At 57.0% G+C, this 27,335-nt stretch overlaps 2 protein-coding genes across 5 annotated transcripts in view; one reads left to right on the forward strand and one right to left on the reverse strand.

The window, feature by feature from the left end:
• tdrkh (tudor and KH domain containing) overlaps nucleotides 1-27,335 on the forward strand; it is a 136,588-nt gene that overhangs the window by 25,237 nt on the left and 84,016 nt on the right. Inside the window, exons 11-12 of one of the 3 annotated variants that reach the window (XM_070868525.1) lie at nucleotides 1,084-1,164; nucleotides 4,162-5,378. The exons of the other annotated variants lie outside the window; for them this stretch is intronic. Of the exons in view, the coding sequence (XP_070724626.1) occupies nucleotides 1,084-1,139 (56 nt within the window). The 3' untranslated portion in view covers nucleotides 1,140-1,164; nucleotides 4,162-5,378. Of the gene's footprint in view, nucleotides 1-1,083; nucleotides 1,165-4,161; nucleotides 5,379-27,335 lie in introns of those variants that run through there. 3 annotated transcript variants of the gene reach the window in all.
• Nucleotides 6,223-27,335, reverse strand: part of LOC139240145 (otoancorin-like) — a 71,931-nt gene continuing 50,818 nt past the window's right edge. Inside the window, exons 20-31 of one of the 2 annotated variants that reach the window (XM_070868523.1) lie at nucleotides 25,231-25,349; nucleotides 23,781-23,916; nucleotides 19,612-19,805; nucleotides 18,759-18,852; nucleotides 16,837-17,005; nucleotides 13,381-13,565; nucleotides 12,474-12,629; nucleotides 11,256-11,398; nucleotides 8,775-8,911; nucleotides 7,834-7,931; nucleotides 7,288-7,441; nucleotides 6,223-7,142 (exon numbers count right to left, since the gene is read on the reverse strand). In XM_070868523.1, the coding sequence (XP_070724624.1) occupies nucleotides 7,057-7,142; nucleotides 7,288-7,441; nucleotides 7,834-7,931; nucleotides 8,775-8,911; nucleotides 11,256-11,398; nucleotides 12,474-12,629; nucleotides 13,381-13,565; nucleotides 16,837-17,005; nucleotides 18,759-18,852; nucleotides 19,612-19,805; nucleotides 23,781-23,916; nucleotides 25,231-25,349 (1,671 nt within the window). In that variant the 3' untranslated portion in view covers nucleotides 6,223-7,056. The other variant, XM_070868522.1, reaches the window with a different exon arrangement.

The raw sequence follows: 27,335 nt of genomic DNA on the forward strand, positions 1-27,335 counted from the left end.
TCACGGGGGGGGGGTCAGCGGTCACGGGGGGGGGTCAGCGGTCACGGGGGGGGTCAGCGGTCACGGGGGGATCAGCGGTCACGGGGGGGGGGTCAGCGGTCACGGGGGGGGGTCAGCGGTCACGGGGGGGGGTCAGCGGTCACGGGGGGGGGGTCAGCGGTCGCGGGGGGGTCAGCGTTCACGGGGGGATCAGCGGTCATGGTGGGGGGGGGGGGTCAGCGGTCGCGGCCCCCTCCCTCCTCGCCCCTCTAGGGTTAACCTCCATTCTCCTTGCCCCCCGCTCTCTCCATTGTTTGATGCCTGACATTCCATGTCTGCGGAATCGATATCTAATCCCCCCACCCCAGCGCACCAACATGTTTCAGGGGAGTGGGGGGATGTGGGCCCAAACACAGCCTCTCCCTCCCCCCCCCCCCCCCTGCAGCGAGGGAAAGCGATGAGCAGCAACACAGTCCACAATGGAATGATAGATCTCTTGCACACACTTTCTCTCGCTCTTTTTCTCTGTCTCTTTCCCTATCTACCACTCTCTCTCTCTCTCTCTCTCTCTCTCTCTCACGCTCTGTCAGTCTCTCTGTCTCTCTCGATCTGCCGGCAGCCAGTAATTAAGCACCTTGGTCAGCTCGCTGACAGCAGGAAAGCCCGCCTGTCCCTCTCCTCAGGGCCAACTGGCAAACCGTGATCGGTATCTCCCGCAGGAACAAAGCCGGGTGTACCGGGGGGGCGGGGGGTTAATGTACCGGGGGTCTCGGGACTGAGTGAGGTTTCCGGACACACACCTGGCTCTGAGCCCTGATGCTGACAGTACGTGGGAGCTGATAATCCGCCCAGAGAAGTGTCCGTCCATCACTGGACTTTATCGAGCAGCGGGGATTCCCGGCTGGGTAGGGGGCAGGGAACCTGCCGGGGGAGCGGGGGCGGGGGCGGCCAGTCCCAACAGCCCCCATGTGGAGGGCATGTGGTTTGGTGGGTGATGGGGCGAGAGCGTGGATCACACCATTCCCCGCGCCCAGCTCTCTGGCCACCCACATGCCCCCTGCCCAAGGCCCTGTGCTCACGCTCCGTGTCTCTGCTCTGTTCCAGAGCCCTCCCTCTGCAGCACCAAAGGACTGCCCGTGGCTGAGGACAACTTTTTATAGACTGCGGCCAACCTTGAGATCCCAGGTGCGTCTCTTCCCCCCCGCTCCCCCTTCCCCTCCCTCTATTTCCCCCCCTGCCCTCTCCCCTCTCCTCTCCCCCCCCCTCTCCCTTTCTCCCCCCCCCCCCCCCCTCGCTCCCTCCCTACCCCTCTCTCCTTCTCTTTCTCTCCCCCCCCCCCCCCCCCCCGCCTGTACGGCTGGAGGAGGTTACAGAGAAAGGGAGGGGCTGGAGGGGGTTACAGAGATAGGGAGGGGTGTAGGGGCTGGAGGAGGTTACAGAGATAGGGAGGGGTGTAGGGGCTGGAGGAGGTTACAGAGATAGGGAGGGGTGTAGGGACTGGAGGAGGTTACAGAGATAGGGAGGGGTGTAGGGGCTGGAGGAGGTTACAGAGATAGGGAGGGGTGTAGGGGCTGGAGGAGGTTACAGAGAGAGGAAGGGGTGTAGGGGCTGGAGGAGGTTACAGAGATAGGGAGGGGTGTAGGGGCTGGAGGAGGTTACAGAGATAGGGAGGGGTGTAGGGGCTGGAGGAGGTTACAGAGATAGGGAGGGGTGTAGGGACTGGAGGATGTTACAGAGATAGGGAGGGGTATAGGGACTGGAGGGGGTTACAGAGATAGGATGGGGTGTAGGGGCTGGAGGAAGTTACAGAGATAGGGAGGGGTGTAGGGACTGGAGGATGTTACAGAGATAGGGAGGGGTGTAGGGGCTGGAGGAGGTTACAGAGATAGGGAGGGGCTGGAGGGGGTTACAGAGATAGGGAGGGGTGTAGGGGCTGGAGGAGGTTAGAGATAGGGAGGGGTGTAGGGGCTGGAGGAGGTTACAGAGATAGGGAGGGGTGTAGGGGCTGGAGGAGGTTACAGAGATAGGGAGGAGTGTAGGGGCTGGAGGAGGTTACAGAGATAGGTAGGTGCTGGAGGAGGTTACAGAGATAGGGAGGGGTGTAGGGGCTGGAGGAGGTTACAGAGATAGGGAGGGGTGTAGGGGCTGGAGGAGGTTACAGAGATAGGGAGGGGTGTAGGGACTGGAGGAGGTTACAGAGATAGGGAGGGGTGTAGGGACTGGAGGAGGTTACAGAGATAGGGAGGGGTGTAGGGACTGGAGGGGGTTACAGAGATAGGGAGGGGTGTAGGGGCTGGAGGAGGTTACAGAGATAGGTAGGTGCTGGAGGAGGTTACAGAGATAGGGAGGGGTGTAGGGGCTGGAGGAGGTTACAGAGATAGGGAGGGGTGTAGGGGCTGGAGGAGGTTACAGAGATGGGGAGGGGTGTAGGGGCTGGAGGAGGTTACAGAGATAGGGAGGGGTGTAGGGGCTGGAGGAGGTTACAGAGATAGGGAGGAGTGTAGGGGCTGGAGGAGGTTACAGAGATAGGTAGGTGCTGGAGGAGGTTACAGAGATAGGGAGGGGTGTAGGGGCTGGAGGAGGTTACAGAGATAGGGAGGGGTGTAGGGGCTGGAGGAGGTTACAGAGATAGGGAGGGGTGTAGGGACTGGAGGAGGTTACAGAGATAGGGAGGGGTGTAGGGACTGGAGGAGGTTACAGAGATAGGGAGGGGTGTAGGGGCTGGAGGAGGTTACAGAGATAGGGAGGGGTGTAGGGGCTGGAGGAGGTTACAGAGAGAGGAAGGGGTGTAGGGGCTGGAGGAGGTTACAGAGATAGGGAGGGGTGTAGGGGCTGGAGGAGGTTACAGAGATAGGGAGGGGTGTAGGGGCTGGAGGAGGTTACAGAGATAGGGAGGGGTGTAGGGACTGGAGGATGTTACAGAGATAGGGAGGGGTATAGGGACTGGAGGGGGTTACAGAGATAGGATGGGGTGTAGGGGCTGGAGGAAGTTACAGAGATAGGGAGGGGTGTAGGGACTGGAGGATGTTACAGAGATAGGGAGGGGTATATGGGCTGGAGGAGGTTACAGAGATAGGGAGGGGTGTAGGGGCTGGAGGAAGTTACAGAGATAGGGAGGGGTGTAGGGACTGGAGGAGGTTACAGAGATAGGGAGGGGTGTAGGGGCTGGAGGAGGTTACAGAGATAGGGAGGGGCTGGAGGGGGTTACAGAGATAGGGAGGGGTGTAGGGGCTGGAGGAGGTTAGAGATATGGAGGGGTGTAGGCTGGAGGAGGTTACAGAGATAGGGAGGGGTGTAGGGGCTGGAGGAGGTTACAGAGATAGGGAGGAGTGTAGGGGCTGGAGGAGGTTACAGAGATAGGTAGGTGCTGGAGGAGGTTACAGAGATAGGGAGGGGTGTAGGGGCTGGAGGAGGTTACAGAGATAGGGAGGGGTGTAGGGGCTGGAGGAGGTTACAGAGATAGGGAGGGGTGTAGGGACTGGAGGAGGTTACAGAGATAGGGAGGGGTGTAGGGACTGGAGGAGGTTACAGAGATAGGGAGGGGTGTAGGGACTGGAGGGGGTTACAGAGATAGGGAGGGGTGTAGGGGCTGGAGGAGGTTACAGAGATAGGTAGGTGCTGGAGGAGGTTACAGAGATAGGGAGGGGTGTAGGGGCTGGAGGAGGTTACAGAGATAGGGAGGGGTGTAGGGGCTGGAGGAGGTTACAGAGATAGGGAGGGGTGTAGGGACTGGAGGAGGTTACAGAGATAGGGAGGGGTGTAGGGACTGGAGGAGGTTACAGAGATAGGGAGGGGTGTAGGGACTGGAGGGGGTTACAGAGATAGGGAGGGGTGTAGGGACTGGAGGAGGTTACAGAGATAGGGAGGGGTGTAGGGACTGGAGGAGGTTACAGAGATAGGGAGGGGTGTAGGGACTGGAGGGGGTTACAGAGATAGGGAGGGGTGTAGGGGCTGGAGGGGGTTACAGAGATAGGGAGGGGTGTAGGGGCTGGAGGAGGTTACAGAGATAGGGGTGAGGACCATGGAGGGATTTGTCAACAAGTATGAGAATTTTGAAATCGAGGTGTTGCTGGACTGGGAGCCAATGTGGGTCAGCGAGCACAGGGGCTGATGGGAGAGCGGGACTTGGGATAGGGAGCAGCTTTTCCTTGTGTGTTTACCGTGTCTTTTTATTCCTGGCAGGAGAGTGACGGAGTCACAAAGGACGGACGTCACCATCGCCTGAATATTACTTGAATGTACAGTTCAGACCAGAACAGTGTTAGGAGTTTTGTTTTGTTTGACAGCCTTAAATGTGCCGGGTGTGGGCCCAGGCTGGACGAAGGAGGGTTAGTTCACTGGACAGAGGGAGTGGGGCAGGAGCGCACACAGGCGGGTGCCTGGCGATGCTGCTTTCGAGAGCGGCCCTATAGACTGACCACCCCCCAGATCCTCGAGGACCGAGATGGGATCTGCACACATCTCCCCTCCCCACAGCCTTCTCACACCCTCGATTTCACGTTGTAAAGACCAACTGGATTGTTTTCGCATGAATCACTTTGTACAGAAATGATTTAATACACTAAGTGAAAGATCTCCCTCGCTCCCCCCCCCCCCCAATTTGCCCCGGGGTTAAATGTCCCGCGCGAGCTCGGTGGGACCAGAGTGTCCCAGGTTCCACGATTCTCCGTCTGCTGATCCCAGCAGGGCCGCAGTGAGTGTTTGCGCCTGGTTACAGAGGGCGAGGGAATCTCTCACTCGCTCTCTCCTCCATCGTTTTCTTTCTCCCTCGTGCTTTCTCTTGCTCTCTCTCCCTCGAACTCACTTTCACTCGCTCTCTTTCCCTCGCTTTCTCACTTTTTCTCTCGCTCTCTTACTTTCTCGCACTTTCACTCTTTCCCTCACTTTCTCGCTCTCTCCATCATTTTCTCACTCTCTTCCCCTCGCGCACTCCGTTTCTCTCGCTCTCTGTTTCTCTCTCGCTCGCTCTGTTTCTCGCTCGCTCTCTCTCGCTCCCACACTCTCCTCCCTGTTCAGTACCTCGAGCTGCAATGTCTGTGCAGGTCGATGTCTGGTTTGTGAAGAGTTGGCTTCAGGCTGCGATCCACTCACGGTTGAACAGCCCCACCCATTACGGTTGGGCAAGATGCTTGGGGAACTCTCAGACCCCAGCAACTGTCGGGAAGAAATGAGTGCAAATTAAATTCCCCACAATCAGAAAGCAAATGGCCATCACGGTGGGGAAAGGCGGTGATTCCCAGGGGGAGCCGGGACAGATCGGGAGTACTGGCAGCAGGTTTTTGCCAACCAACCCCTGCTTTTTCTTTACCCAGTTCCACGTTTGCTGAAATGACTGACTGACTGCAATAAAAATAAAAAACTGGACAAAACTGATATTAAAACTTGTTGAAATTCACAAACATGTCTGCTTTCAGCCACTTTCTCCATTCACCGGCTCGTTTCTCGCCAATATTCGAGCGACTCGAGGTACATAGAAGGAAAGACTTGCATTTCTATAGCGCCTTTCACACCCACATGTCGTCCCAAAGCGCTTTACAGCCAATTAAGTACTTTTAGGGTGTAATCACTGTTGTATTGTGGGAAACACGGCAGCTCAATTTGTGCACAGCAAGCTCCCACACACAGCAATGTGATAATGACCCAGATCATCTGTTTTAGTGATGTTGGTTGCAGGATAAATATTGGCCCCAGAACACCGGGGAGAACTCCCCTGCTCTTCTTCCAATAGTGGCCCCGGGATCTTTTACATCCACCCGAGAGGGCAGACGGGGCCTCGGTTTAATGTCTCATCCGACAGACGGCCCCTCCGACAGTGCGGCACTCCCTCAGTACTGTCCCTCCGACAGTGCGGCACTCCCTCAGTACTGTTCCTCCGACAGTGCGGCACTCCCTCAGTACTGCCCCTCCGACAGTGCGGCACTCCCTCAGTACTGCCCCTCCGACAGTGCGGCGCTCCCTCAGTACCGCCCCTCCGACAGTGTGGCTCTCCCTCAGTACTGCCCCTCCGACAGTGCGGCGCTCCCTCAGTACTGCCCCTCCGACAGTGCGGCGCTCCCTCAGTACTGCCCCTCCGACAGTGCGGCGCTCCCTCAGTACCGAGCCTCCAACAGTGCGGCGCTCCCTCAGTACCGCCCCTCCGACAGTGCGGCACTCCCTCAGTACTGCCCCTCCGACAGTGCGGCGCTCCCTCAGTACTGCCCCTCCGACAGTGTGGCGCTCCCTCAGTACCGCCCCTCCGACAGTGCCGCACTCCCTCAGTACCGCCCCTCCGACAGTGCGGCGCTCCCTCAGTACCGCCCCTCCGACAGTGGGGCGCTCCCTCAGTACTGCACTGGAGTTGTCAGCCTAGATTTTTGTGCTCAAGTCCCTGGAGTGGGAATGAGAGGCGATCTGATTGAAACAGAAGATTCTGAGGGGGATTGACAGGGTAGATGCAGGGAGGGTGTTTCCCCCGGGCTGGGGAGTCTCGAACCAGGGGTCACACAGTCTCAGGATAAGGGGTCGGCCATTTAGGACTGAGATGAGGAGGAATTTCTTCCCTCAGAGGGGGGTGAATCTGTGGAATTCTCTGCCCCAGAGGGCTGTGGAGGCTCAGTCACTGAGTATATTCAAGGCCGAGATCGAGAGATTGTTAGTGTCGAGGGATCGGGCGGGGTTGAGGTGGAAGATCAGCCGTGATCTCACTGAATGGCGGAGCAGGCTCGAGGGGCCGAATGGCCGACTCCAGCTCCTAATTCTTATGTTCTGATGACCCCGAGCCACAGAAAGAGAGATCAGGACAGGTGACCAAAAGCTGGGTCAAAGAGGTCGGTTTTAAGGAGCGCCTTAAAAGGAGGAGAGAGAGAGAGGCGGAGAGGTTTAGGGAGGGAGTTCCAGAGCAGCTGAAGAAATATATATCTATATAAAATCTCTGCTTTGACTCGGTATTTCTTCACACACAGCCACTAGATGGAGACAGCGTCACTGGTGAGCCGCCGGATCAGTAGCAGAGCACCGCAGCGGTAAAGGGCAGCAGTCCAGGCAAATGGGTCACGGCAGCTTCTGGGCCTTTTCCTCTTCGGAGGGACGCCGGACAGCTCACAGGGACAGCAGCAGAATGGCCGGGAGGGCACGGGCGAGGAGCGAGGGTCTGAAGAAGCCCTGGCTCGCAGTGCCGGCTGGAGCTGGGAGATAAAGGGAGAGGCAGGTTATCCATCTGTCCCCAGCTTGTTCAGAGCTCCGCTCCGACTGCACAGTGCGGTAAGGGTATTCTCAGCACACGCGGGCCGACCACCCGCTGCGAGTCGGGCAGCCGGCCCAGTCGCCTACCTGCGACAGTGGTCGAGGCCTTTATCCGAGTCGGGACGCCCAGGGCCTCCATCAGGGCCACCCGCTGCTCCTCGCTGACCCGCTCCAGCTGAGCCGCCGTCACAGCCGCCGCGTTCTCCGGCCCCAGCCGCTTCACCTGGGCTGCCGACAGCACCTGTATCCGCAACACACCGGGTCATCACAGGCCGCCCGCACCGGGCCACTCCCCCTCCCCTCCTCCCTGACCATCCCCATTTAATGTAACAGACTCGAGGGGCTGAATGGGCCTCCTCCTGTTCCTGTGTAACAGACTCGAGGGGCTGAATGGGCCTTCTCCTGTTCCTGTGTAACAGGCTCGAGGGGCTGAATGGGCCTCCTCCTGTTCCTGTGTAACAGGCTCGAGGGGCTGAATGGGCCTCCTCCTGTTCCTGTGTAACAGGCTCGAGGGGCTGAATGGGCCCCCTCCTGTTCCTGTGTGGGCTGAATGGCCTGCTCCTATCCCACTCCTAATTCCCCCACAAACAACTCCCTAGCTTCCCCCGGGAAAGTGACTCTGGGACAACTCACCGGGAATCTGTCGGGTAGGATGAGGCGAACCGCCGTGGTGCTGAGGAACGGCATCACCTCGGGATCCAGGCTCTTCAACTCCTCGGCGCTGGCTCCGGCTGCAAGAGGCGGAGAGAGGCAAAAGGTGAGTTTAGGCAGTGTGGGGCAGAACGCCGGACTCGCTGTCTCACCTCAGTGCCCGGACGTAGATCCAAACTCCGCTTAATGTCTCAGCTCGGACACAGGCGACCTGAAGCGCTTCACAGCCAATGAAGCACTTTCGGAGTGTGCTCACTGTTGTAATGTGGGAAACGCGGCAGCTCAATTAACGCACAGCAAGCTCCCACACACAGCGATGTGATAATGACCCAGATCATCTGTTTTAGTGATGTTGGTTGAGGGATAAATATTGGCCCCAGGACACCGGGGAGAACTCCCCCTGCTCTTCTTCCAATAGTGGCCCCGGGATCTTTTACATCCACCCGAGAGGGCAGACGGGGCCTCGGTTTAATGTCTCATCCAAAAGACGGCCCCTCCGACAGTGCGGCACTCCCTCAGTACTGCCCCTCCGACAGTGCGGCACTCCCTCAGTACCGCTCCTCCGACAGTGCGGCGCTCCCTCAGTACTGCCCCTCCGACAGTGCGGTGCTCCCTCAGTACCGCCCCTCCGGCAGTGCGGCGCTCCCTCAGTACTGTCCCTCCGACAGTGCGGCGCTCCCTCAGTACTGCCCCTCCGACAGTGCGGCACTCCCTCAGTACTGCCCCTCCGACAGTGCGGCGCTCCCTCAGTACTGCACTGGGAGTTCCGACCTGGATTAAGGGCTGAAGACTCTGGAGTGAGACACAAACTCAAACTCACGACCAGAGCAGAGCTGAGGGAGGGTGGCTCATCGAGCAGACTGTGTGAATGGCGGGATTCTTTAACGACAATCTCCCTGGCAGCTCCAGACCGCAGCTCTTACCGGCCATGGTCCCAAGCTCCGACATCTCAGCCGCTGTCCACTCCTTCATGGGTCCAAAAACCTCAGTGACTCTGTTGTTCAGGAAGTCCAAACTCGAGCCGGCGCAAGTCAGCATCCCCAGGCTTGCAGCTGCCAGTCTGTCGTCCAAGGAAAACAGAGGTCACATTGTCATCCTGATTCAGATACAGAGTAAAGCTCCCTCTACATTGTCCCATCAAACACTCCCAGGGCAGGTACAGGGGGTTAGATACAGAGTAAAGCTCCCTCTACACTGTCCCATCAAACACTCCCAGGGCAGGTACAGCACGGGGTTAGATACAGAGTAAAGCTCCCTCTACACTGTCCCATCAAACACTCCCAGGGCAGGTACAACACGTGGTTAGATACAGAGTAAAGCTCCCTCTACACTGTCCCATCAAACACTCCCAGGGCAGGTACAGGGGGTTAGATACAGAGTAAAGCTCCCTCTACACTGTCCATTCAAACACTCCCAGGGCAGGTACAGCACGGGGTTAGATACAGAGTAAAGCTCCCTCTACACTGTCCCATCAAACACTCCCAGGGCGGGTAAGAGAGAAGAGAAATGAGGAGGTGACCACAAGCCCGGGTTTTCGATGGGTGTGATGTCTCGGAGTTTGCTGTCCTGGGAAAGGCTGGATTGGAATCGGAGACGGTGTCAGGAGTGTGGATTTGAAGAGTGAGGATGGAGGGAGGGGGTCAGTGTGTGTGGGACGAGGGGGAGGATTGGGGCTTGGGAGGACCAGGAGGAGAAAGCGACAATTGCAAGATGCGTGGAGATCTTACCCTGCCCTGATCCTCACTGCCATCCACTCGCGACTCATCGCAACCTTCTCGCAATGGAACTGCAATCCTTCCCAGGACCCTGTAACCGGATCCTTCCTGGCCCTGCTCCCAGGAACGCAACAGGCTGGTATTTCCGGCCTTTGCGGTCTGGGTTTCGCCCCAGTGCGGTGTGAAAGGCGGCGGTGAGATCTCCCGTGCCACACCGGCATCCTCCCATCCAGTTTTGCGGCAGTGCTCAGCATAACCGCCAGGAAGAGTTGTGCCTCTGGGCGTGACTCCGGCAGGAGTTTGCAGATGACACTGAGCTGGGTGGCGGTGTGAGCTGTGAGGAGGACGCTAAGAGGCTGCAGGGTGACTTGGACAGGTTAGGTGAGTGGGCAAATGCATGGCAGATGCAGTATAATGTGGATAAATGTGAGGTTATCCACTTTGGGGGCAAAAACAGGAAGGCAGAATATTATCTGAATGGCGGCAGATTAGGAAAAGGGGAGGTGCAACGAGACCTGGGTGTCATGGTACATCAGTCATTGAAAGTTGGCATGCAGGTACAGCAGGCGGTGAAGGCGGCAAATGGTATGTTGGCCTTCATAGCGAGGGGATTTGAGTATAGGAGCAGGGAGGTCTTACTGCAGTTGTACAGGGCCTTGGTGAGGCCTCACCTGGAATATTGTGTTCAGTTTTGGTCTCCTAATCTGAGGAAGGACGTTCTTGCTATTGAGGGAGTGCAGCGAAGGTTCACCAGACTGATTCCCGGGATGGCAGGACTGACATGAGGAGAGACTGGATCGACTGGGCCTTTATACATTGGAGTTTAGAAGGATGAGAGGGGATCTTATAGAAACACACAAGATTCTGACGGGACTGGACAGGTTAGATACGGGAAGAATGTTCCCGATGTTGGGGAAGTCCAGAACCAGGGGTCACAGTCTAAGGATAAGGGGGAAGCCATTTAGGACCGAGATGAGGAGAAACTTCTTCACCCAGAGAGTGGTGAACCTGTGGAATTCTCTACCACAGAGAGTTGTTGAGGCCAGTTCGTTAGATATATTCAAGAGGGAGTTAGATGTGGCCCTTACGGCTAACGGGATCTAGGGGTATGGAGAGAAAGCAGGAATGGGGTACTGAGGGAATGATCAGCCATGATCTTATTGAATGGTGGTGCAGGCTCGAGGGGCCGAATGGCCTGCTCCTGCACCTATTTTCTATGTTTTACCCGACCCGTCCGGAAGTGTGTCCGCAGCGACTGCCTGGGAAACCAGAGCTATCCAGCCATGCCCATGGTGATTGACGACAATAAAGCGCTGTAACGGTAAGCGCGAGTGTTTGCCCTTTGAGTTATTTGTGCTGTGGCATGGGCGATGTTTGTGTGTTTTGGAGGGTTTCTCTCCGCAGGCCTCTCTCGGACCGCACAAGGCCCACCACTTTAGTTCGCGAGTTTACCATCCTTTCTCCTTTACTCCTCCCTTCGCTCCGCGCCCCCTGACGCAGGGCCCAGAGGCCCAGACTTCCTCACCAAGGCGCAAACCATTCCCGGCCGGGAACTTTCCCGTCCCGCCTGCGTTTTCGCTCCGAAAACATCAGAGTGTAAAATCCAGCCCAACGGGGTGGGGGTTCTTGTGGAACACCCGCGTACTCCCCCAAAGGCAGAGTCCGGCCGGAGCAGAGAGAGGCGCTCACCTGATCGTTTCCTCTCCCAGCTGGGAGGCCAGAGAGGAGTTCATGCCGCAGACAAAGTTCCCCAGCCCGCTGAGCTCCACGGGTCCCAGGGAAGCGGCTGTCATCCGGCCAAGGTCCAGGAATCGGTCCAACACGGCACTCTGCTGTGGGTCCAAGAGGCAAGACAGAATCAGTAACAGTGATCAGGAGCAGGAACCCTGGCTGATTTCCCCCCTCTCTCTAATCCCGGGGTCACTGGGCAGTGATCAGGGGCAGGAACCCTGGCTGATTTCCCCTCTCTCTAACCCAGGGGTCACTGGGCAGTGATCAGGAGCAGGAACCCTGGCTGATTTCCCCTCTCTCTAACCCAGGGGTCACTGGGCAGTGATCAGGAGCAGGAACCCTGGCTGATTTCCCCTCTCTCTAACCCCGGGGTCACTGGGCAGTGATCAGGAGCAGGAACCCTGGCTGATTTCCCCTCTCTCTAACCCCGGGGTCACTGGGCAGTGATCAGGAGCAGGAACCCTGGCTGATTTCCCCCTCTCTCTAACCCAAGGGTCACTGGGCAGTGATCAGGAGCAGGAACCCTGGCTGATTTCCCCTCTCTCTAACCCAGGGGTCACTGGGCAGTGATCAGGAGCAGGAACCCTGGCTGATTTCCCCTCTCTCTAACCCAGGGGTCACTGGGCAGTGATCAGGAGCAGGAACCCTGGCTGATTTCCTCTCTCTCTAACCCAGGGGTCACTGGGCAGTGATCAGGAGCAGGAACCCTGGCTGATTTCCCCTCTCTCTAACCCAGGGGTCACTGAGAAGTGATCAGGGGCAGGAACCCTGGCTGATTTCCTCTCTCTACCCCTCCCTATCTCTGTAACCTCCTCCAGCCCCTACAACCCCCCCGAGATCTCTGCGCTCCTCCAATTCTGACCTCATGCCCATCCCCTGATTTCCATCGCTCCACCATCGGTGGCCGTGCCTTCAGCTGCCTGGGCCCCAAGCTCTGGAACTCCCTCCCTAAACCTCTCCGCCTCTCTCCTCCTTTAAGACGCTCCTTAAAATCGACCTCTCTGACCCAGCTTTTGGTCACCTGTCCCTAATATCTCCTACTGTGGCTCAGGGTCAGATTTTGTTTGATTAACACTCCTGTGAAGTGCCGCGGGCCGTTTTACTCGGTTAAATGCGCTATATAAATGCAGCGTGTTGTTGTTTGCCTGTGTGTTTGAGCTTGAGGGGAATGGTTACCTGCTCCTGGGTCCAAGCAGGACAGCCTGAGATGATCGCCAGCGTATCGATGGAGCTTAGATCCAACAGTGCCAGCTCACTCACGGACAGCGTGGTGACGATGCACTTCAAGTTCGCAATGTCTTCCTGGGTAAAGTTGGATGGGGATCCCCACGCCTGCAACACACAAAGGGTCAGTCATGACAACCCTCGCACTGTCCGATCCAATACAGCATTGCTTCCTTGTGGGTCCGAACCCTCGCACTGCTGTGACTCTGTGCATACCACTCTCACTCTCGCATCCGTGTCCGTGTTCTGGGTTCGAGAGCCACTCCATAAAATCCAGGCCGAAACTCCCAGTGCTGAGGGAGCGCGGCACTGTCGGAGGGGCAGTACTGAGGGAGTGCCGCACTGTCGGAGGGGCAGTACTGAGGGAGCGCCGCACTGTCGGAGGGGCGGTACTGAGGGAGCGCGGCACTGTCGGAGGGGCAGTACTGAGGGAGTGCCGCACTGTCGGAGGGGCAGTACTGAGGGAGCGCGGCACTGTCAGAGGGGCAGTACTGAGGGAGCGACACACTGTCGGAGGGGCAGTACTGAGGGAGTGCCGCACTGTCGGAGGGGCAGTAGAGGGAGCGCCGCACTGTCGGAGGGGCAGTACTGAGGGAGCGCCGCACTGTCGGAGGGGCAGTACTGAGGGAGCGCTGCACTGTCGGAGGGGCCGTCTTTCGGATGAGACGTTAAACCCAGGCCCCGTCTGCCCTCTCGGGTGGATGTAAAAGATCCCGGGGCCACTATTGGAAGAAGAGCAGGGGGAGTTCTCCCCGGTGTCCTGGGGCCAATATTTATCCCTCGACCAACATCACTAGCACAGCCCCCGCGCCCAGGCCCAGCCTCCCCGCCTGTGTAAAGCCGGCACGATGCCCGTTACCTGCAGGGCCTTGTCCCTCAGTGCCACATACTGCTCCTGCGAGAAGCCGTCGACCGCTGCTAGCACCTCGACCGTGTCCACGAAGGTGCGCACCGACACACACGCCAGCTGCTCTGCCGTCCATTGTACGTTGGCCTGGCCCAGCTCACGGACCTGCGCCGTGCTGGGCCTCACGCTGCACGTATCTGCACCGGTCCGCAAATACAAGGGCTAGTTAATGGTCACCCGGGGCAACGGCTCACACACAGCGCACAACAATCGCTGGGACCCTGCGTCTAATGTCCCAGTCCCTCAAACCCAGAGCCTTACACTGCACCCTCCACATCGACCAGCAACTGTGGCTCCCTTCCCTCCTCTCTCTCTCTCTGTCTCCCTCTCTCTCTCTCTGTCTCTGTCTCCCTCTCTCTCTCTCTCTCTCTCTCTGTCTCCCTCTCTCTCTCTGTCTCCCTCTCTCTCTGTCTCCCTCTCTCTCTCTCTGTCTCTGTCTCCCTCTCTCTGTCTCTCTCTCTGTCTCCCTCTCTCTCTCTGTCTCTGTCTCCCTCTCTCTCTCTCTCTCTCTGTCTCCCTTTCTCTGTCTCCCTCTCCCCCTTCCTTTTTCTCCCTTTCTCATTGTCTCTCAGTCTCCCACTCTGTCTGTCTGTCTCTGTCTCTCTCTCTCTCTCTCTCTCTGTCTCCCTCTCTCTCTCTCTTTCTCTCTGTCTGTCTCCCACTCTCTCTCTGTCTCTCTCTCTCTCTCTCTCTCTCTGTCTCTGTCTCCCACTTTCTCTGTCTGTCTCTCTCTCTTTCTGTCAGGTACAGCACAGTTTGGATTAAAGTTCCCACTTTTTTATCTGTCTCTTTCTCGCTCCCTCTCTCTCCTATTCTCTGTCTCTTGTCTCTACCAGTCTTTCTCCCATTCTGTCATCCTCTCACTCTGTCTCTCTCTCCCTCCTTCTCTCTCTCTCTCCTGCTCTCTCTCTCTCTGCCTCTCTCATTCTCTCTTTATAGAGGTTACAGAGATAGGGAGGGGTGTAGGGGCTGGAGGAGGTTACAGAGATAGGGAGGGGTGTAGGGGCTGGAGGAGGTTACAGAGATAGGGAGTGGTGTAGGGGCTGGAGGAAGTTACAGAGATAGGGAGTGGTGTAGGGGCTGTAGGAGGTTACAGAGATAGGGAGGGGTGTAGGGGCTGGAGGGGGTTATAGAGATATGGAGGGGTGTAGGGGCTGGAGGGGGTTACAGAGATAGGGAGGGGTGTAGGGGCTGGAGGAGGTTACAGAGATAGGGAGGGGTGTAGGGGCTGGGGGAGGTTACAGAGATAGGGAGGGGTGTAGGGGCTGGAGGGGGGGTTACAGAGATAGGGAGTGGTGTAGGGGCTGGAGGGGGTTATAGAGATATGGAGGGGTGTAGGGGCTGGAGGAGGTTACAGAGATAGGGAGGGGTGTAGGGGCTGGAGGGGGTTACAGAGATAGGGAGGGGTGTAGGGGCTGGAGGAGGTTACAGAGATAAGGAGGGGGTGCGAGGAGGCCATGGAGGAATTTTAAAACAAGGATGAGAATTTTGAAATCGAGGGGTTGCCAGACCAATGTGGGTCAGCGAGCAGGGGGGGTAATGGGCGATGGAACTGGGCACGGGTTAGGACACGGGGCAGCCAAGGTTTGAATGAGCTTAACTCTAGGGAGAGCGGGGAGTGGGGCGGCCGGCCGAGAAGAGCGCTGGAATCTTCCAGTGGGGGTGATGAGTATCGACAGGCTCTTCGACCGTGAGTGCCGTCACAGCTGCACCTGTACCTGCCGTAGCGCCCCAGCCTGAGACCGGCCATCTCAACACAGACCGGGCACGGGTCCCCAGCAAGGCTGTGTCTGTAGGGGGGAGGTCGTGGGGTGGGGGGGGGGGGGGGAGGTCGCTGGGTGGGGGGGGGGGGGAGATCATGGGATGGGGCGGGGGGGTGAGATCATGGGATGGGGCGGGGGGGGAGGTCGTGGGGTGGGGGGGGGGGAGATCATGGGATGGGGCGGGGGGGGGGAGGTCGCTGGGTGGGGGGGGGGGGGAGATCATGGGATGGGGCGGGGGGGAGGTCGTGGGGTGGGGGGGGGGGAGGTCGTGGGGTGGGGGGGGGGGGGAGGTCGCGGGGTGGGGTGGGGGGGAGGTCGCTGGGTGGGGGGGGGGGGGTAAGATCATGGGATGGGGCGGGGGGGGAGGTCGTGGGGTGGGGGGGGGGGAGATCATGGGATGGGGCGGGGGGGGAGGTCGTGGGGTGGGGGGGGGGGTGAGATCATGGGATGGGGCGGGGGGGGGAGGTCGTGGGGTGGGGGGGGGGGTGAGATCATGGGATGGGGCGGGGGGGGAGGTCGTGGGGTGGGGGGGGGGGGGAGGTCGTGGGGTGGGGGGGGGGGGGGAGGTCGCGGGGTGGGGGGGGGGAGGTCGCGGGGTGGGGGGGGGGTGAGATCATGGGATGGGGCGGGGGGGGAGGTCGTGGGGTGGGGGGGGGGGAGATCATGGGATGGGGCGGGGGGGGAGGTCGCGGGGTGGGGGGGGGGGGGAGGTCGTGGGGTGGGGGGGGGGGGTGAGATAATGGGATGGGGCGGGGGGGGGAGGTCGCGGGGTGGGGGGGGGGGGGAGGTCGTGGGGTGGGGGGGGGGGGTAAGATCATGGGATGGGGCGGGGGGGGGAGGTCGCGGGGTGGGGGCGGGGGGAGGTCGTGGGGTGGGGGGGGGGGGTAAGATCATGGGATGGGGTGGGGGGGGAGGTCGTGGGGTGGGGGGGGGGGTGAGATAATGGGATGGGGCGGGGGGGGAGGTCGTGGGGTGGGGGGGGGGGTGAGATCATGGGATGGGGCGGGGGGGGGGAGGTCGCGGGGTGGGGGGGGGGGGGGAGGTCGTGGGGTGGGGGGGGGGGGAGGTCGTGGGGTGGGGGGGGGGGTGAGATCATGGGATGGGGCGGGGGGGGAGGTCGTGGGGTGGGGGGGGGGGGAGGTCGTGGGGTGGGGGGGGGGGGAGGTCGTGGGGTGGGGGGGGGGGGAGGTCGTGGGGTGGGGGGGGGGGAGATCATGGGATGAGGCGGGGGGGGAGGTCGTGGGGTGGGGGGGGGGGTGAGATCATGGGATGGGGCGGGGGGGGGGAGGTCGCGGGGTGGGGGGGGGGGGGAGGTCGTGGGGTGGGGGGGGAGGTCGCGGGGTGGGGGGGGGGGGAGGTCGCGGGGTGGGGGGGGGGGGAGATCATGGGATGGGGCGGGGGGGGAGGTCGTGGGGTGGGGGGGGGAGGTCGCGGGGTGGGGGGGGGGGGGGAGATCATGGGATGGGGCGGGGGGGGAGGTCGTGGGGTGGGGGGGGGGGTGAGATCATGGGATGGGGTGGGGCGGGGGGGAGGTCGCGGGGTGGGGGGGGGGAGGTCGTGGGGTGGGGGGGGGAGGTCGCGGGGGGGGAGGGGCTGGGGGAACGGAGGGGTGCGAAGGTCGAACGTGAGAAGGATCGGACGTTACCTGCCCGGGCTCCGCTCGAGCCGGCCTGCCCTGAGGCTCCCACCAGGATGTTGAAGATTTTGGCATAGACGCCGGTGAGGTAGAAACTGGTGTCAAATTCAGGCAAGGCCACGGAGCCCGGCGAGGGCCGAGAGGCAGCGAACTGCATCAGGGCCTCCTTAACACCGGCCTGCAAACGTAAAGCGCCGCAGTGTCAAACTAAAGTCAGACTCACACTCCTACAGCCACTTTCACCCCCTCAGGACGTCCCAAAGCCCTTTACAGCCAATGAAGTACTTTGGGAGTGTGCTCACTGTTGTATTGTGGGAAACGCAGCAGCTCAATTAACGCACAGCAAGCTCCCACACACAGCGATGTGATAATGACCCGGATCATCTGTTTTAGTGATGTTGGTCGAGGGATAAATATTGGGCCCTGGGACACAGGGATCGGTGCTGGGGCCTCAACTATTTACAATCTACATTAATGACTTGGATGAAGGGACCGAGTGTAATGTAGCCAAATTTGCTGATGATACAAAGATGGGTGGGAAAGCAAATTGTGTGGAAGACGCAAAGAATCTACAACGGGATACAGACGGGCTCAGTGAGTGGGCAAAAATTTGGCAGATGGAGTATAACGTGGGAAAATGTGAGGTTATCCACTTTGGTAGGAAAGATAAAAAAATCAAGTTATTATTTGAATGGGGAGCGATTACAAAATACAGTGGTACAGAGGGACCTGTTGCATGAAACACAACAAATTAGTAGGCAGGTACAGCAAGTGATCAGGGGGATACAGTATAAAAGCAGGGAAGTCCTGCTACAACTGTACAGGGTATTGGTGAGGCCACACCTGGAGTACTGCGTGCAGCTTTGGTCTCCGTATTTAAGGAAGGATATACTTGCTTTGGAGGCAGTTCAGAGAAGGTTCACTCGGTTGATTCCGGAGATGAGGGGGTTGACTTATGAGGAAAGGTTGAGCAGATTGGGCCTCTACTCATTGGAGTTCAGAAGAATGAGAGGTGATCTTATTGAAACGTATAAGATTCTGAGGGGGCTTGACAAGGTGGATGCAGAGAGGATGTTTCCCCTCGTGGGGGAATCTAGAACTAGGGGCATAGTCTCAGAGTTTAAAACTGAGATGAGGAGGAATTTCTTCTCTCAGAGGGTTGTGAATCTGTGGAATTCTCTGCCCCAGAGAGCTGTGGAGGCTGGGTCATTGAATATATTTAAGGTGGAGATGGACAGATTTTTGAGCGATAAGGGAGTCGAGGGTTACGGGGAGCGGGCAGGGAAGTGGAGCTGAGTCCATGATCGGATCAGCCATGAACTTATTAAATGGTGGAGCAGGCTCGAGGGGCCGAATGGCCGACTCCTGCTCCTATTTCTGATATTCTTACATCTCGATTGACGAGACGGGGAGCTCACCGCCACGTCGCAACGCGCTTCACGCACGGTGAACCGCTTAGGGGCACAGGGACACAGAGATAGGGAAGTGGGAGCGGCCATTTTACGCAGTCCCTCGAACTAGGATGACTTGCTTCCACGAGAGTTCACAGATCTTTCAACGAAGGACCCGATGTTCCAGTCCTGAACAATTGAGGGGGTGGAAGATGCCTGTGCGTGGATTTTTCTAACGTGTGGTGACCGTTGCATACCAGCCACCACACGGGCTCCAACAAGAGCCCGCCAACACCCATGGGAGGAGGGCACTGACTTGGACACCGCAACCAAAATGACCAATTCTTTGTGCCTGAGCGACTGGTGGCCGGCTATTCGACTGTGGTGGCCATCATAATCAAGGCGGATCCACCTGCCAGGGACACATTCCCTCTGGATAATGATCAGCTGATCAGGCCACTCCTGATTTTCTGGTCCCATTAGCCCCCAGCCCAGGTGGATGTGAGCACAGGGTGGCAATGTCACCAGGGTTTGACTCACCGTGTCCGGGAGCTGAGCCAAGCTGTCCTCCTCCAGTAAGGTGATCAATGGTCCGAGGGAGGTCACCGTATCCCCCGTCCAATCAGAGACATTTCTGGCGGGAGAGCAGAACAGGACCATTAGACCAAGTACAGGGTGGACTGGATAGGACCAGGAGTGAGAGGGAGAGGGACAGACAGAGAAAGAGGAGGGGAGAGAGACGGAGAGAGAGAGGGGGAGAGAGACAGAGAGGGGGGAGACAGAGAGAGAGGGAGAAAGAGAGACAGAGAGAGAGAGAGAGACAGAGAGAGAGAGAGAGAGAGAGAGACAGAGAGAGAGAGAGAGAAAGAGAAACAGAGAGAGAGACACAGACATATAGAGAGAGAGACAGAGAGAGTGAGAGACAGAGAGAGAGAGACAGAGACAGAGGGCGAAAGAGTGAGAGACAGAGAGCGAGAGGGAGAAAGAGAAACAGAGAGAGACACAGACATATAGAGAGAGAGACAGAGAGAGAGAGAGACAGTGAGGGAGAGAGAGAGAGAGAGAGAGGGAGAGAGAGACAGAAAGAGAGAGAGAGAGACAGAGAGAGAGAGAGAGACAGAGACAAACAGAGAGAGAGAGAGAGACAGGAAGGGAGAGAGAGCGCGAGAGAGACAGAAAGAGAGAGAGAGACAGACAGAGAGAGAGAGATAGAGACACACAGAGAGACAGAGACAAACAGAGAGAGGGGCCGTGTCTCCTGTAGCTCTCGGCCTGGACCGAGATTGAATCGCCCTTTGACTGCGGTTGGGCCTATAACAGAAGGCTGGCACAATGCGCCCGGTATAAATTCCCAGCCCGCTGCCCGAAGATATCACCATTAAACAGGTCTCACCCCAAGGTGTTCAGCAGCTTGGAGACCAGGCTGCTCCCTGCTGTCGGGCTGAACTGTCTACATCGGTACAACTGTGGAATCAAGGCGCTGAATGTGTCGTTTGCCAGGTCCGAGATATTCTGGCCGGTGAACTCACACAACAGTAGCCCCAGGCGGGCAACATCAGTTTCATTGAGTGCAGACACGGGCCGACCCTGCAAGAGAAACGATCCGGTTAGCTCATTCCTTCAACGGCTAACTTACCGGGGCGCATTGTGTCCTCGACACTGTCCTCATCAAACACTCCCAGGGCAGGTACAGCACGGGGTGAGATACAGAGTAAAGCTCCCTCTACACTGTCCCATCAAACACTCCCAGGGCAGGTACAGGGGGCTAGATACAGAGTAAAGCTCCCTCTACACTGTCCCATCAAACACTCCCAGGGCAGTTACAGGGGGTTAGATACAGAGTAAAGCTCCCTCTACACTGTCCCATCAAACACTCCCAGGGCAGGTACAGCACGGGGTTACATACAGAGTAAAGCTCCCTCTACACTGTCCCATCAAACACTCCCAGGGCAGGTACAGCACGGGGTTAGATACAGAGTAAAGCTCCCTCTACACTGTCCCATCAAACACTCCCAGGGCAGGTACAGCACGGGGTTAGATACAGAGTAAAGCTCCCTCGACACTGTCCCATCAAACACTCCCAGGGCAGGTACAGCACGGGGTTAGATACAGAGTAAAGCTCCCTCTACACTGTCCCATCAAACACTCCCAGGGCAGGTACACGGGGTTAGATACAGAGTAAAGCTCCCTCTACACTGTCCCATCAAACACTCCCAGGGCAGGTACAGGGGGTTAGATACAGAGTAAAGCTCCCTCTACACTGTCCCATCAAACACTCCCAGGGTAGGTACAGGGGGTTAGATACAGAGTAAAGCTCCCTCTACACTGTCCCATCAAACACTCCCAGGGCAGGTACAGGGGGTTAGATACAGAGTAAAGCACCCTCTACACTGTCCCATCAAACACTCCCAGGGCAGGTACAGGGGGTTAGATACAGAGTAAAGCTCCCTCTACACTGTCCCATCAAACACCCCCAGGGCAGGTACAGGGGGTTAGATACAGAGTAAAGCTCCCTCTACACTGTCCCATCAAACACTCCCAGGGCAGGTACAGGGGGTTAGATACAGAGTAAAGCACCCTCTACACTGTCCCATCAAACACTCCCAGGGCAGGTACAGGGGGGTTAGATACAGAGTAAGGTTCCCTCTACACTGTCCCATCAAACACTCCCAGGGCAGGTACATCACGGGTTAGATACAGAGTAAAGCTCCCTCTACACTGTCCCATCAAACACTCCCAGGGCAGGTACAGGGGGGTTAGATACAGAGTAAGGTTCCCTCTACACTGTCCCATCAAACACTCCCAGGGCAGGTACATCACGGGTTAGATACAGAGTAAAGCTCCCTCTACACTGTCCCATCAAACACTCCCAGGGCAGGTACAGGGGGGTTAGATACAGAGTAAAGCTCCCTCTACACTGTCCCATCAAACACTCCCAGGGCAGGTACAGGGGGGTTAGATACAGAGTAAGGTTCCCAGTGTGGCTACACGGGATCGAAGCAGGGACTGCCGAGCATCCTGGGATGTCCCTGTCTGTGCCTTCGAGAAGATTCTTCAGAGAAATGAGTCGCAGGTTTAATGTTTTAATTGCGTGTGACGCGGATTCCGGTTGGGGTGACAGGAGGTTTCTGTGAGGAGACAGGCGTCCCTTCTGTTTGTGTGGTGCTGGATTAGCAATTTCGAGCCTGACCCAGGGGAAGCAGAGCTTCCGAACAGGTGGCTTCGGCAGAAAACAGAGACACAAATAAAGAGAGAGAGACAACAAACAAATAGAAGGAAGTGCTGGAAATCTCAGTGGGTCAGGTTGCATCTGTGGAGAGAGAAACAGAGTCGCCCTGAAACGTTAACTCTGTTTCTCTCTCCACAGATGCTGTCTGAGCCGCTGAGTGTTTACAGCATTCTCTGTTTTTATTGCAGATGTCCAGCATCCACAGTATTTTGCTGTTGAGCAAAACGAGGTGATGTTTGGGGGAGCAACGCTGCCGTGGAAGGACGCAGGTTCACTCCATCGATCCCTGGGATGACAGAGCTCTCCTGAGGGGCGATTGAGCGGATTGGGCCTGTACTCACTGGAGTTTAGAAGAATGAGCGGTGATCTCATTCAGACTCTGAGGGGGATAGAGAATAGGTGCAGGAGCAGGCCATTCGGCCCTTCGAGCCTGCACCGCCATTCAATAAGATCATGGCTGATCATTCCCTCAGTACCCCTTTCCTGCTTTCTCTCCATACCCCTTGATCCCTTTAGCCGTAAGGGCCACATCTAACTCCCTTTTGAATATATCCAACGAACTGGCCCCAACAACTTTCAGAATACACTCAACGACTGAGCCTCCACAGCCCTCTGGGGCAGAGAATTCCAAAGATTCACCCCCCTCTGAGTGAAGAAATTCCTCCTCATCTCAGTCCTCAATGGCCGACCCCTTATCCTGAGACTGTGTGAGCCCTGGTTCTAGACTCCCCAGCCCGAGGGGAAACACCCTCCCTGCATCTACCCTGTCAATCCCTGTAAGAATGTTGTATGTTTCAATGAGATCACCTCTCATTCTTCTAAACTCCAGAGAATATCGGCCCAGTCTGCTCAATCTCTCCCCATAGGACAATCCCCCCATCCCAGGAATCAGTCTGGTGAACCTTCGCTGCACTCCCTCTGTGGCAAGTATATCCTTCCTTAGGTAAGGAGACCCAAACTGTGCACAATACTCCAGGTGTGGTCTCACCAGGGCCCGGTATAATCGCAGTAAGACGTCTTTACTCTTATACTCAAACCCTCCTGTAATAAAGGCCAACAGACCATTTGCTTTAATCAGTTGCTGTACCTGCAGGTTAACTTTCAGTGGTTTGTGTACAAGGACAGCCAGGTCCCTCTGAACACCGACATTTCACAATCTCTCACCGTTTAAAGAACACTCTGCTTTTCTATTGTTCCGACCAAAGTGGATAACTTCACATTTCTTCACATTATATTACCTTTGCCATGTTCTTGCCACTCACTTAGCCATGTCTAGAGAGTAGAGGTCTAGTCTACTCAATCTACTCAAACACAAAAAGTTAGTGTGCAGGTACAGCAAGTAGGCAAATGGAATGTTGGCCTTTATTGCAAAGGAGTATAAAAGTCGGGAAGTCCTGCTACAAATGTACAGGGTATTGGTGAGGCCACACCTGGAGAACTGCGTACAGTTCAGGTCTCCGTATTTAAAGAGGGATATACTTGCTTTGGAGGCTGTTCAGAGAAGGTTCACTCGGTTGATTCCTGAGATGAGGGGGTTGACTTAGGAAGAAAGGTTGAACAGGTTGGGCTTGTACTCTTTGGAGTTTAGAAGAATGAGAGGTGATCTTATTGCAACGTATAAGATCCTGAGGAGGGTTGATGGGGTGGATATAGAGAGGATATTTCCCCTCGTGGGGGAATCTAGAACTCGGGGGCATAGTTTCAGAATAAGAGGCCGCCCATTTAAAACTGAGATGAGGAGGAATTTCTTCTCTCAGAGGGTTGTAAATCTGCGGAATTCTCTGCCCCAGAGAGCTGTGGAGGCTGGGACATTGAATATATTTAAGGTGGAGATAGACAGATTTTTGAGCAGTAAGGGAGTGAAGGGTTATGGGGAGCGGGCGGGGAAGTGGAGCTGAGGGGCCGAATGGCTGACTCCTGCTCCTAATTCTGATGTAATCTCCCCTCGTAGGCCTTTTATTCTGGTTTCAACCCTTGCTGCTATTGTGTATGTAGGCACCGTTGGTCATGACTCCACGAGGCAGGGTACGGTACTCAAACTGTGTAGACTGTAGTCCTTTATTTGCAGCTCCTCGAGTGAGGACACCAAGAGGTGAGCTCCCTTTTATACTGGGTTACCTGCTGTGTGCAGGTGACCCTTAGGTCTCCAGCAGCAGCGCCCTCTGGTGTGCAGGTAAGGTGTGTACAGGGTGAAGGTACATTCAGTGTTACAGTACATTGTATAACAATACAAGCATGCATACATAACAGCTGTCGTCTCACACCCGGCCCCGGTCTGTAAAACGGAGGACACTCACCGATCCAGCCGCCCCTTTCCCCGATCAGGCACTTACCAGGCAGCGGAGTGCCTCCTCACGCACGTAGGCGCGCACGGGCGAGCTCCTGGGCAGCAGTGCCATCTCTGCGACTGCCATCTTCGCCAGCAGGGCAGCGCAGGCCTGCGTGAAGAGAATCCGGAGATCCGCTTCCCTACAGAGCGACACAAACATTAAACACAGGCAGTGTGGCCCCCTCCCCATCTCCTCTCCGCCCAGGGTGCAGGGCAGTTTCGGCGGCCTCCGGTAACTCAGCGAAGCCACTGCGTTTGATGAACCAGTCCCCACGGGCGTCCGTCACGGGATGGGACGGGATGGGCAGATCGTGGCCAGCATTACTCACAAACCTCGCGCCATGTGGCTCAGTGGGTAGCTCTCGCTCTCACTCTCTTGCCTTTGAGTCGCAAGGTCGTGGGTTCAAGTCCCACTCCAGAGACTTAAGCATAAAAATCCAGGCTGACACTCACAGTACTGAGGGAGCGCCGCACTGTCGGAGGGGTGGTACTGAGGGAGCGCCGCACTGTCGGAGGGGCGGTACTGAGGGAGCGCCGCACTGTCGGAGGGGCAGTACTGAGGGAGCGCCGCACTGTCGGAGGGGCGGTACTGAGGGAGTGCCGCACTGTCGGAGGGGCAGTACTGAGGGAGTGCCGCACTGTCGGAGGGGCAGTACTGAGGGAGTGCCGCACTGTCGGAGGGGCGGTACTGAGGGAGTGCCACACTGTCGGTGGGGCGGTACTGAGGGAGTGCTGCACTGTCGGAGGGGCAGTACTGAGGGAGTGCCGCACTGTCGGAGGGGCGGTACTGAGGGAGTGCCGCACTGTCGGAGGGGCGGTACTGAGGGAGTGCCGCACTGGCGGAGGGGCAGTACTGAGGGAGCGCCGCATTGTCGGAGGGGCGGTACTGAGGGAGTGCCGCACTGTCGGAGGGGCGGTACTGAGGGAGTGCCGCACTGTCGGAGGGGCAGTACTGAGGGAGTGCCGCACTGTCGGAGGTGCCGTCTGTCGGATGAGACGTTAAACCGAGACCCCGTCTGCCCTCTCGGGTGGATGTAAAAGATCCCGGGGCCACTATTGGAAGAAGAGCAGGGGGAGTTCTCCCCGGTGTCCTGGGGCCAATATTTATCCCTCAACCAACATCACTAAAACAGATGATCTGGGTCATTATCACATTGCTGTGTGTGGGATCTTGCTGTGCGCAAATTGGCGTTTCCCACATTACAACAGTGAGCACACTCCGAAAAATACTTCATTGGCTGTGAAGCGCTTTGGGACGTCCGGTGGCCGTGAAAGGCGCTACATAAATGCAAGTAAATGGGTGTTTGGGTACGGGAAGAATTCCCGGATACGAGATGGCCTAAATTAACGGGCTAATACCGGTGTAAAAGCAGCTGAACGTCAGAGACAATGAGATAAGCTTGCGCCTGCTGATATCAGCAGCGATTCCCAACTCTTCTCTGGGGGACACCTACCCGAGATGGAGCAGAAACGCGCTGGGAATGGCTTCCAGCAGTGAATCCGTGATCTGGCTCGAAGCCCCTGCCTGGACCCCCCCGAGCTTGGTCTTGAGTGTCTTTGCCGCACAGGCCAACTGGAGGAACCAAACAAAAGTAGTGCGATTACATCCAGTGAGGGCATTAAACCAGGTAACTCGCCAAGGCTTCTTCGGCAGCACCTCCCAAACCCGCGACCTCTACCCCCTAGAAGGACAAGGGCAGCAGGTCCATGGGAACACCACCACCTCCACGTTCCCCTCCCAGTCATACACCATCCCCACTTGGAAATATATCGGCCGTTCCTTCATCGTCGCTGGGTCACAATCCTGGAACTCCCTCCCTAACAGCACTGTGGGAGCACCTTCACCACACGGACTGCAGCGGTTCAAGGCGGCGGCTCACCACCACCTTCTCAAGGGGCAATTAGGGATGGGCAATAAATGCCGGCCATGCCAGCGACGCCCACATCGCGTAAATAGAAAATAGGACAACTCACAGCAGCATTACCACTGGCACCATTACCTGCTCTGAGAGGCCAATTGGCACCAAACCATTCATTCACCCAGTTAACCATTTGCTGTTTATTTTATCATCAATGAGGTTTTCCTTTAGACCCTCAAGTTGTGGGATGGAAAATAGAAGTCGGTCCATTTCGGTCCCCAGGGCAGGTACAGCACGGGTTAGATACACAGTAAAGCTCCCTCTACACTGTCCCATCAAACACTTCCAGGGCAGGTACAGGGGGTTAGATACAGAGTAAAGCTCCCTCTACACTGTCCCATCAAACACTCCTAGGGAAGGTACAGCACGGGGTTAGATACAGAGTAAAGCTCCCTCTACACTGTCCCATCAAACACTCCCAGGGCAGGTACAGGGGGTTAGATACAGAGTAAAGCTCCCTCTACACTGTCCCATCAAACACTCCTAGGGAAGGTACAGCACGGGGTTAGATACAGAGTAAAGCTCCCTCTACACTGTCCCATCAAACACTCCCAGGGCAGGTACAGGGGGTTAGATACAGAGTAAAGCTCCCTCTACACTGTCCCATCAAACACTTCCAGGGCAAGTACAGCGGGTTAGATACAGAGTAAAGCTCCCTCTACACTGTCCCATCAAACACTCCCAGGGCAGGTACAGCACGGGGTTAGATACAGAGTAAAGCTCCCTCTACACTGTCCCATCAAACACTCCCAGGGCAGGTACAGGGGGTTAGATACAGAGTAAAGCTCCCTCTACACTGTCCCATCAAACATTCCCAGGGCAGGTACAGGGGGTTAGATACAGAGTAAAGCTCCCTCTACACTGTCCCATCAAACACTCCCAGGGCAGGTACAGGGGGTTAGATACAGAGTAAAGCTCCCTCTGCACTGTTCCATCAAACACTCCTAGGGCAGGTACAGCACGAGGTTAGATACAGAGTAAAGCTCCATCTACACTGTCCCATCAAACACTCCCAGGGCAAGTACAGCACAGGGTTAGATACAGAGTAAAGCTCCCTCTACACTGTCCCATCAAATACTCCCAGGGCAGGTACAGCACGGGGTTAGATACAGAGTAAAGCTCCCTCTACACTGTCCCATCAAACACTCCCAGGGCAGGTACAGCACGGGGTTAGATACAGAGTAAAGCTCCCTCTACACTGTCCCATCAAACACTCCCAGGGCAGGTACAGCACGAGGTTAGATACAGAGTAAAGCTCCCTCTACATTGTCCCATCAAACACTCCCAGGGCAGGTACAGCACGGGGTTAGATACAGAGTAAAGCTCCCTCTACACTGTCCCATCAAACACTCCCAGGGCAGGTACAGGGGGTTAGATACAGAGTAAAGCTCCCTCTACACTGTCCCATCAAACACTCCCAGGGCAGGTACAGGGGGTTAGATACAGAGTAAAGCTCCCTCTACACTGTCCCATCAAACACTCCCAGGGCAGGTACAGCGGGTTAGATAGAGAGAGGATGAAAAGAGGGAGAGAGGGAGAGACAAAGAGGATGAAGAGAGTGAGAGAGAGACTGAGAGAGAGTGGAGAATGGGAGCGGATGGAGAGGGAGAGAGAGTGAGAGACAGAGAGGATGGAGAGAG

The sequence above is a fragment of the Pristiophorus japonicus genome, chromosome 30, assembly GCF_044704955.1.
Source record: "Pristiophorus japonicus isolate sPriJap1 chromosome 30, sPriJap1.hap1, whole genome shotgun sequence".
NCBI classification, from domain to species: Eukaryota; Metazoa; Chordata; class Chondrichthyes; family Pristiophoridae; genus Pristiophorus; species Pristiophorus japonicus.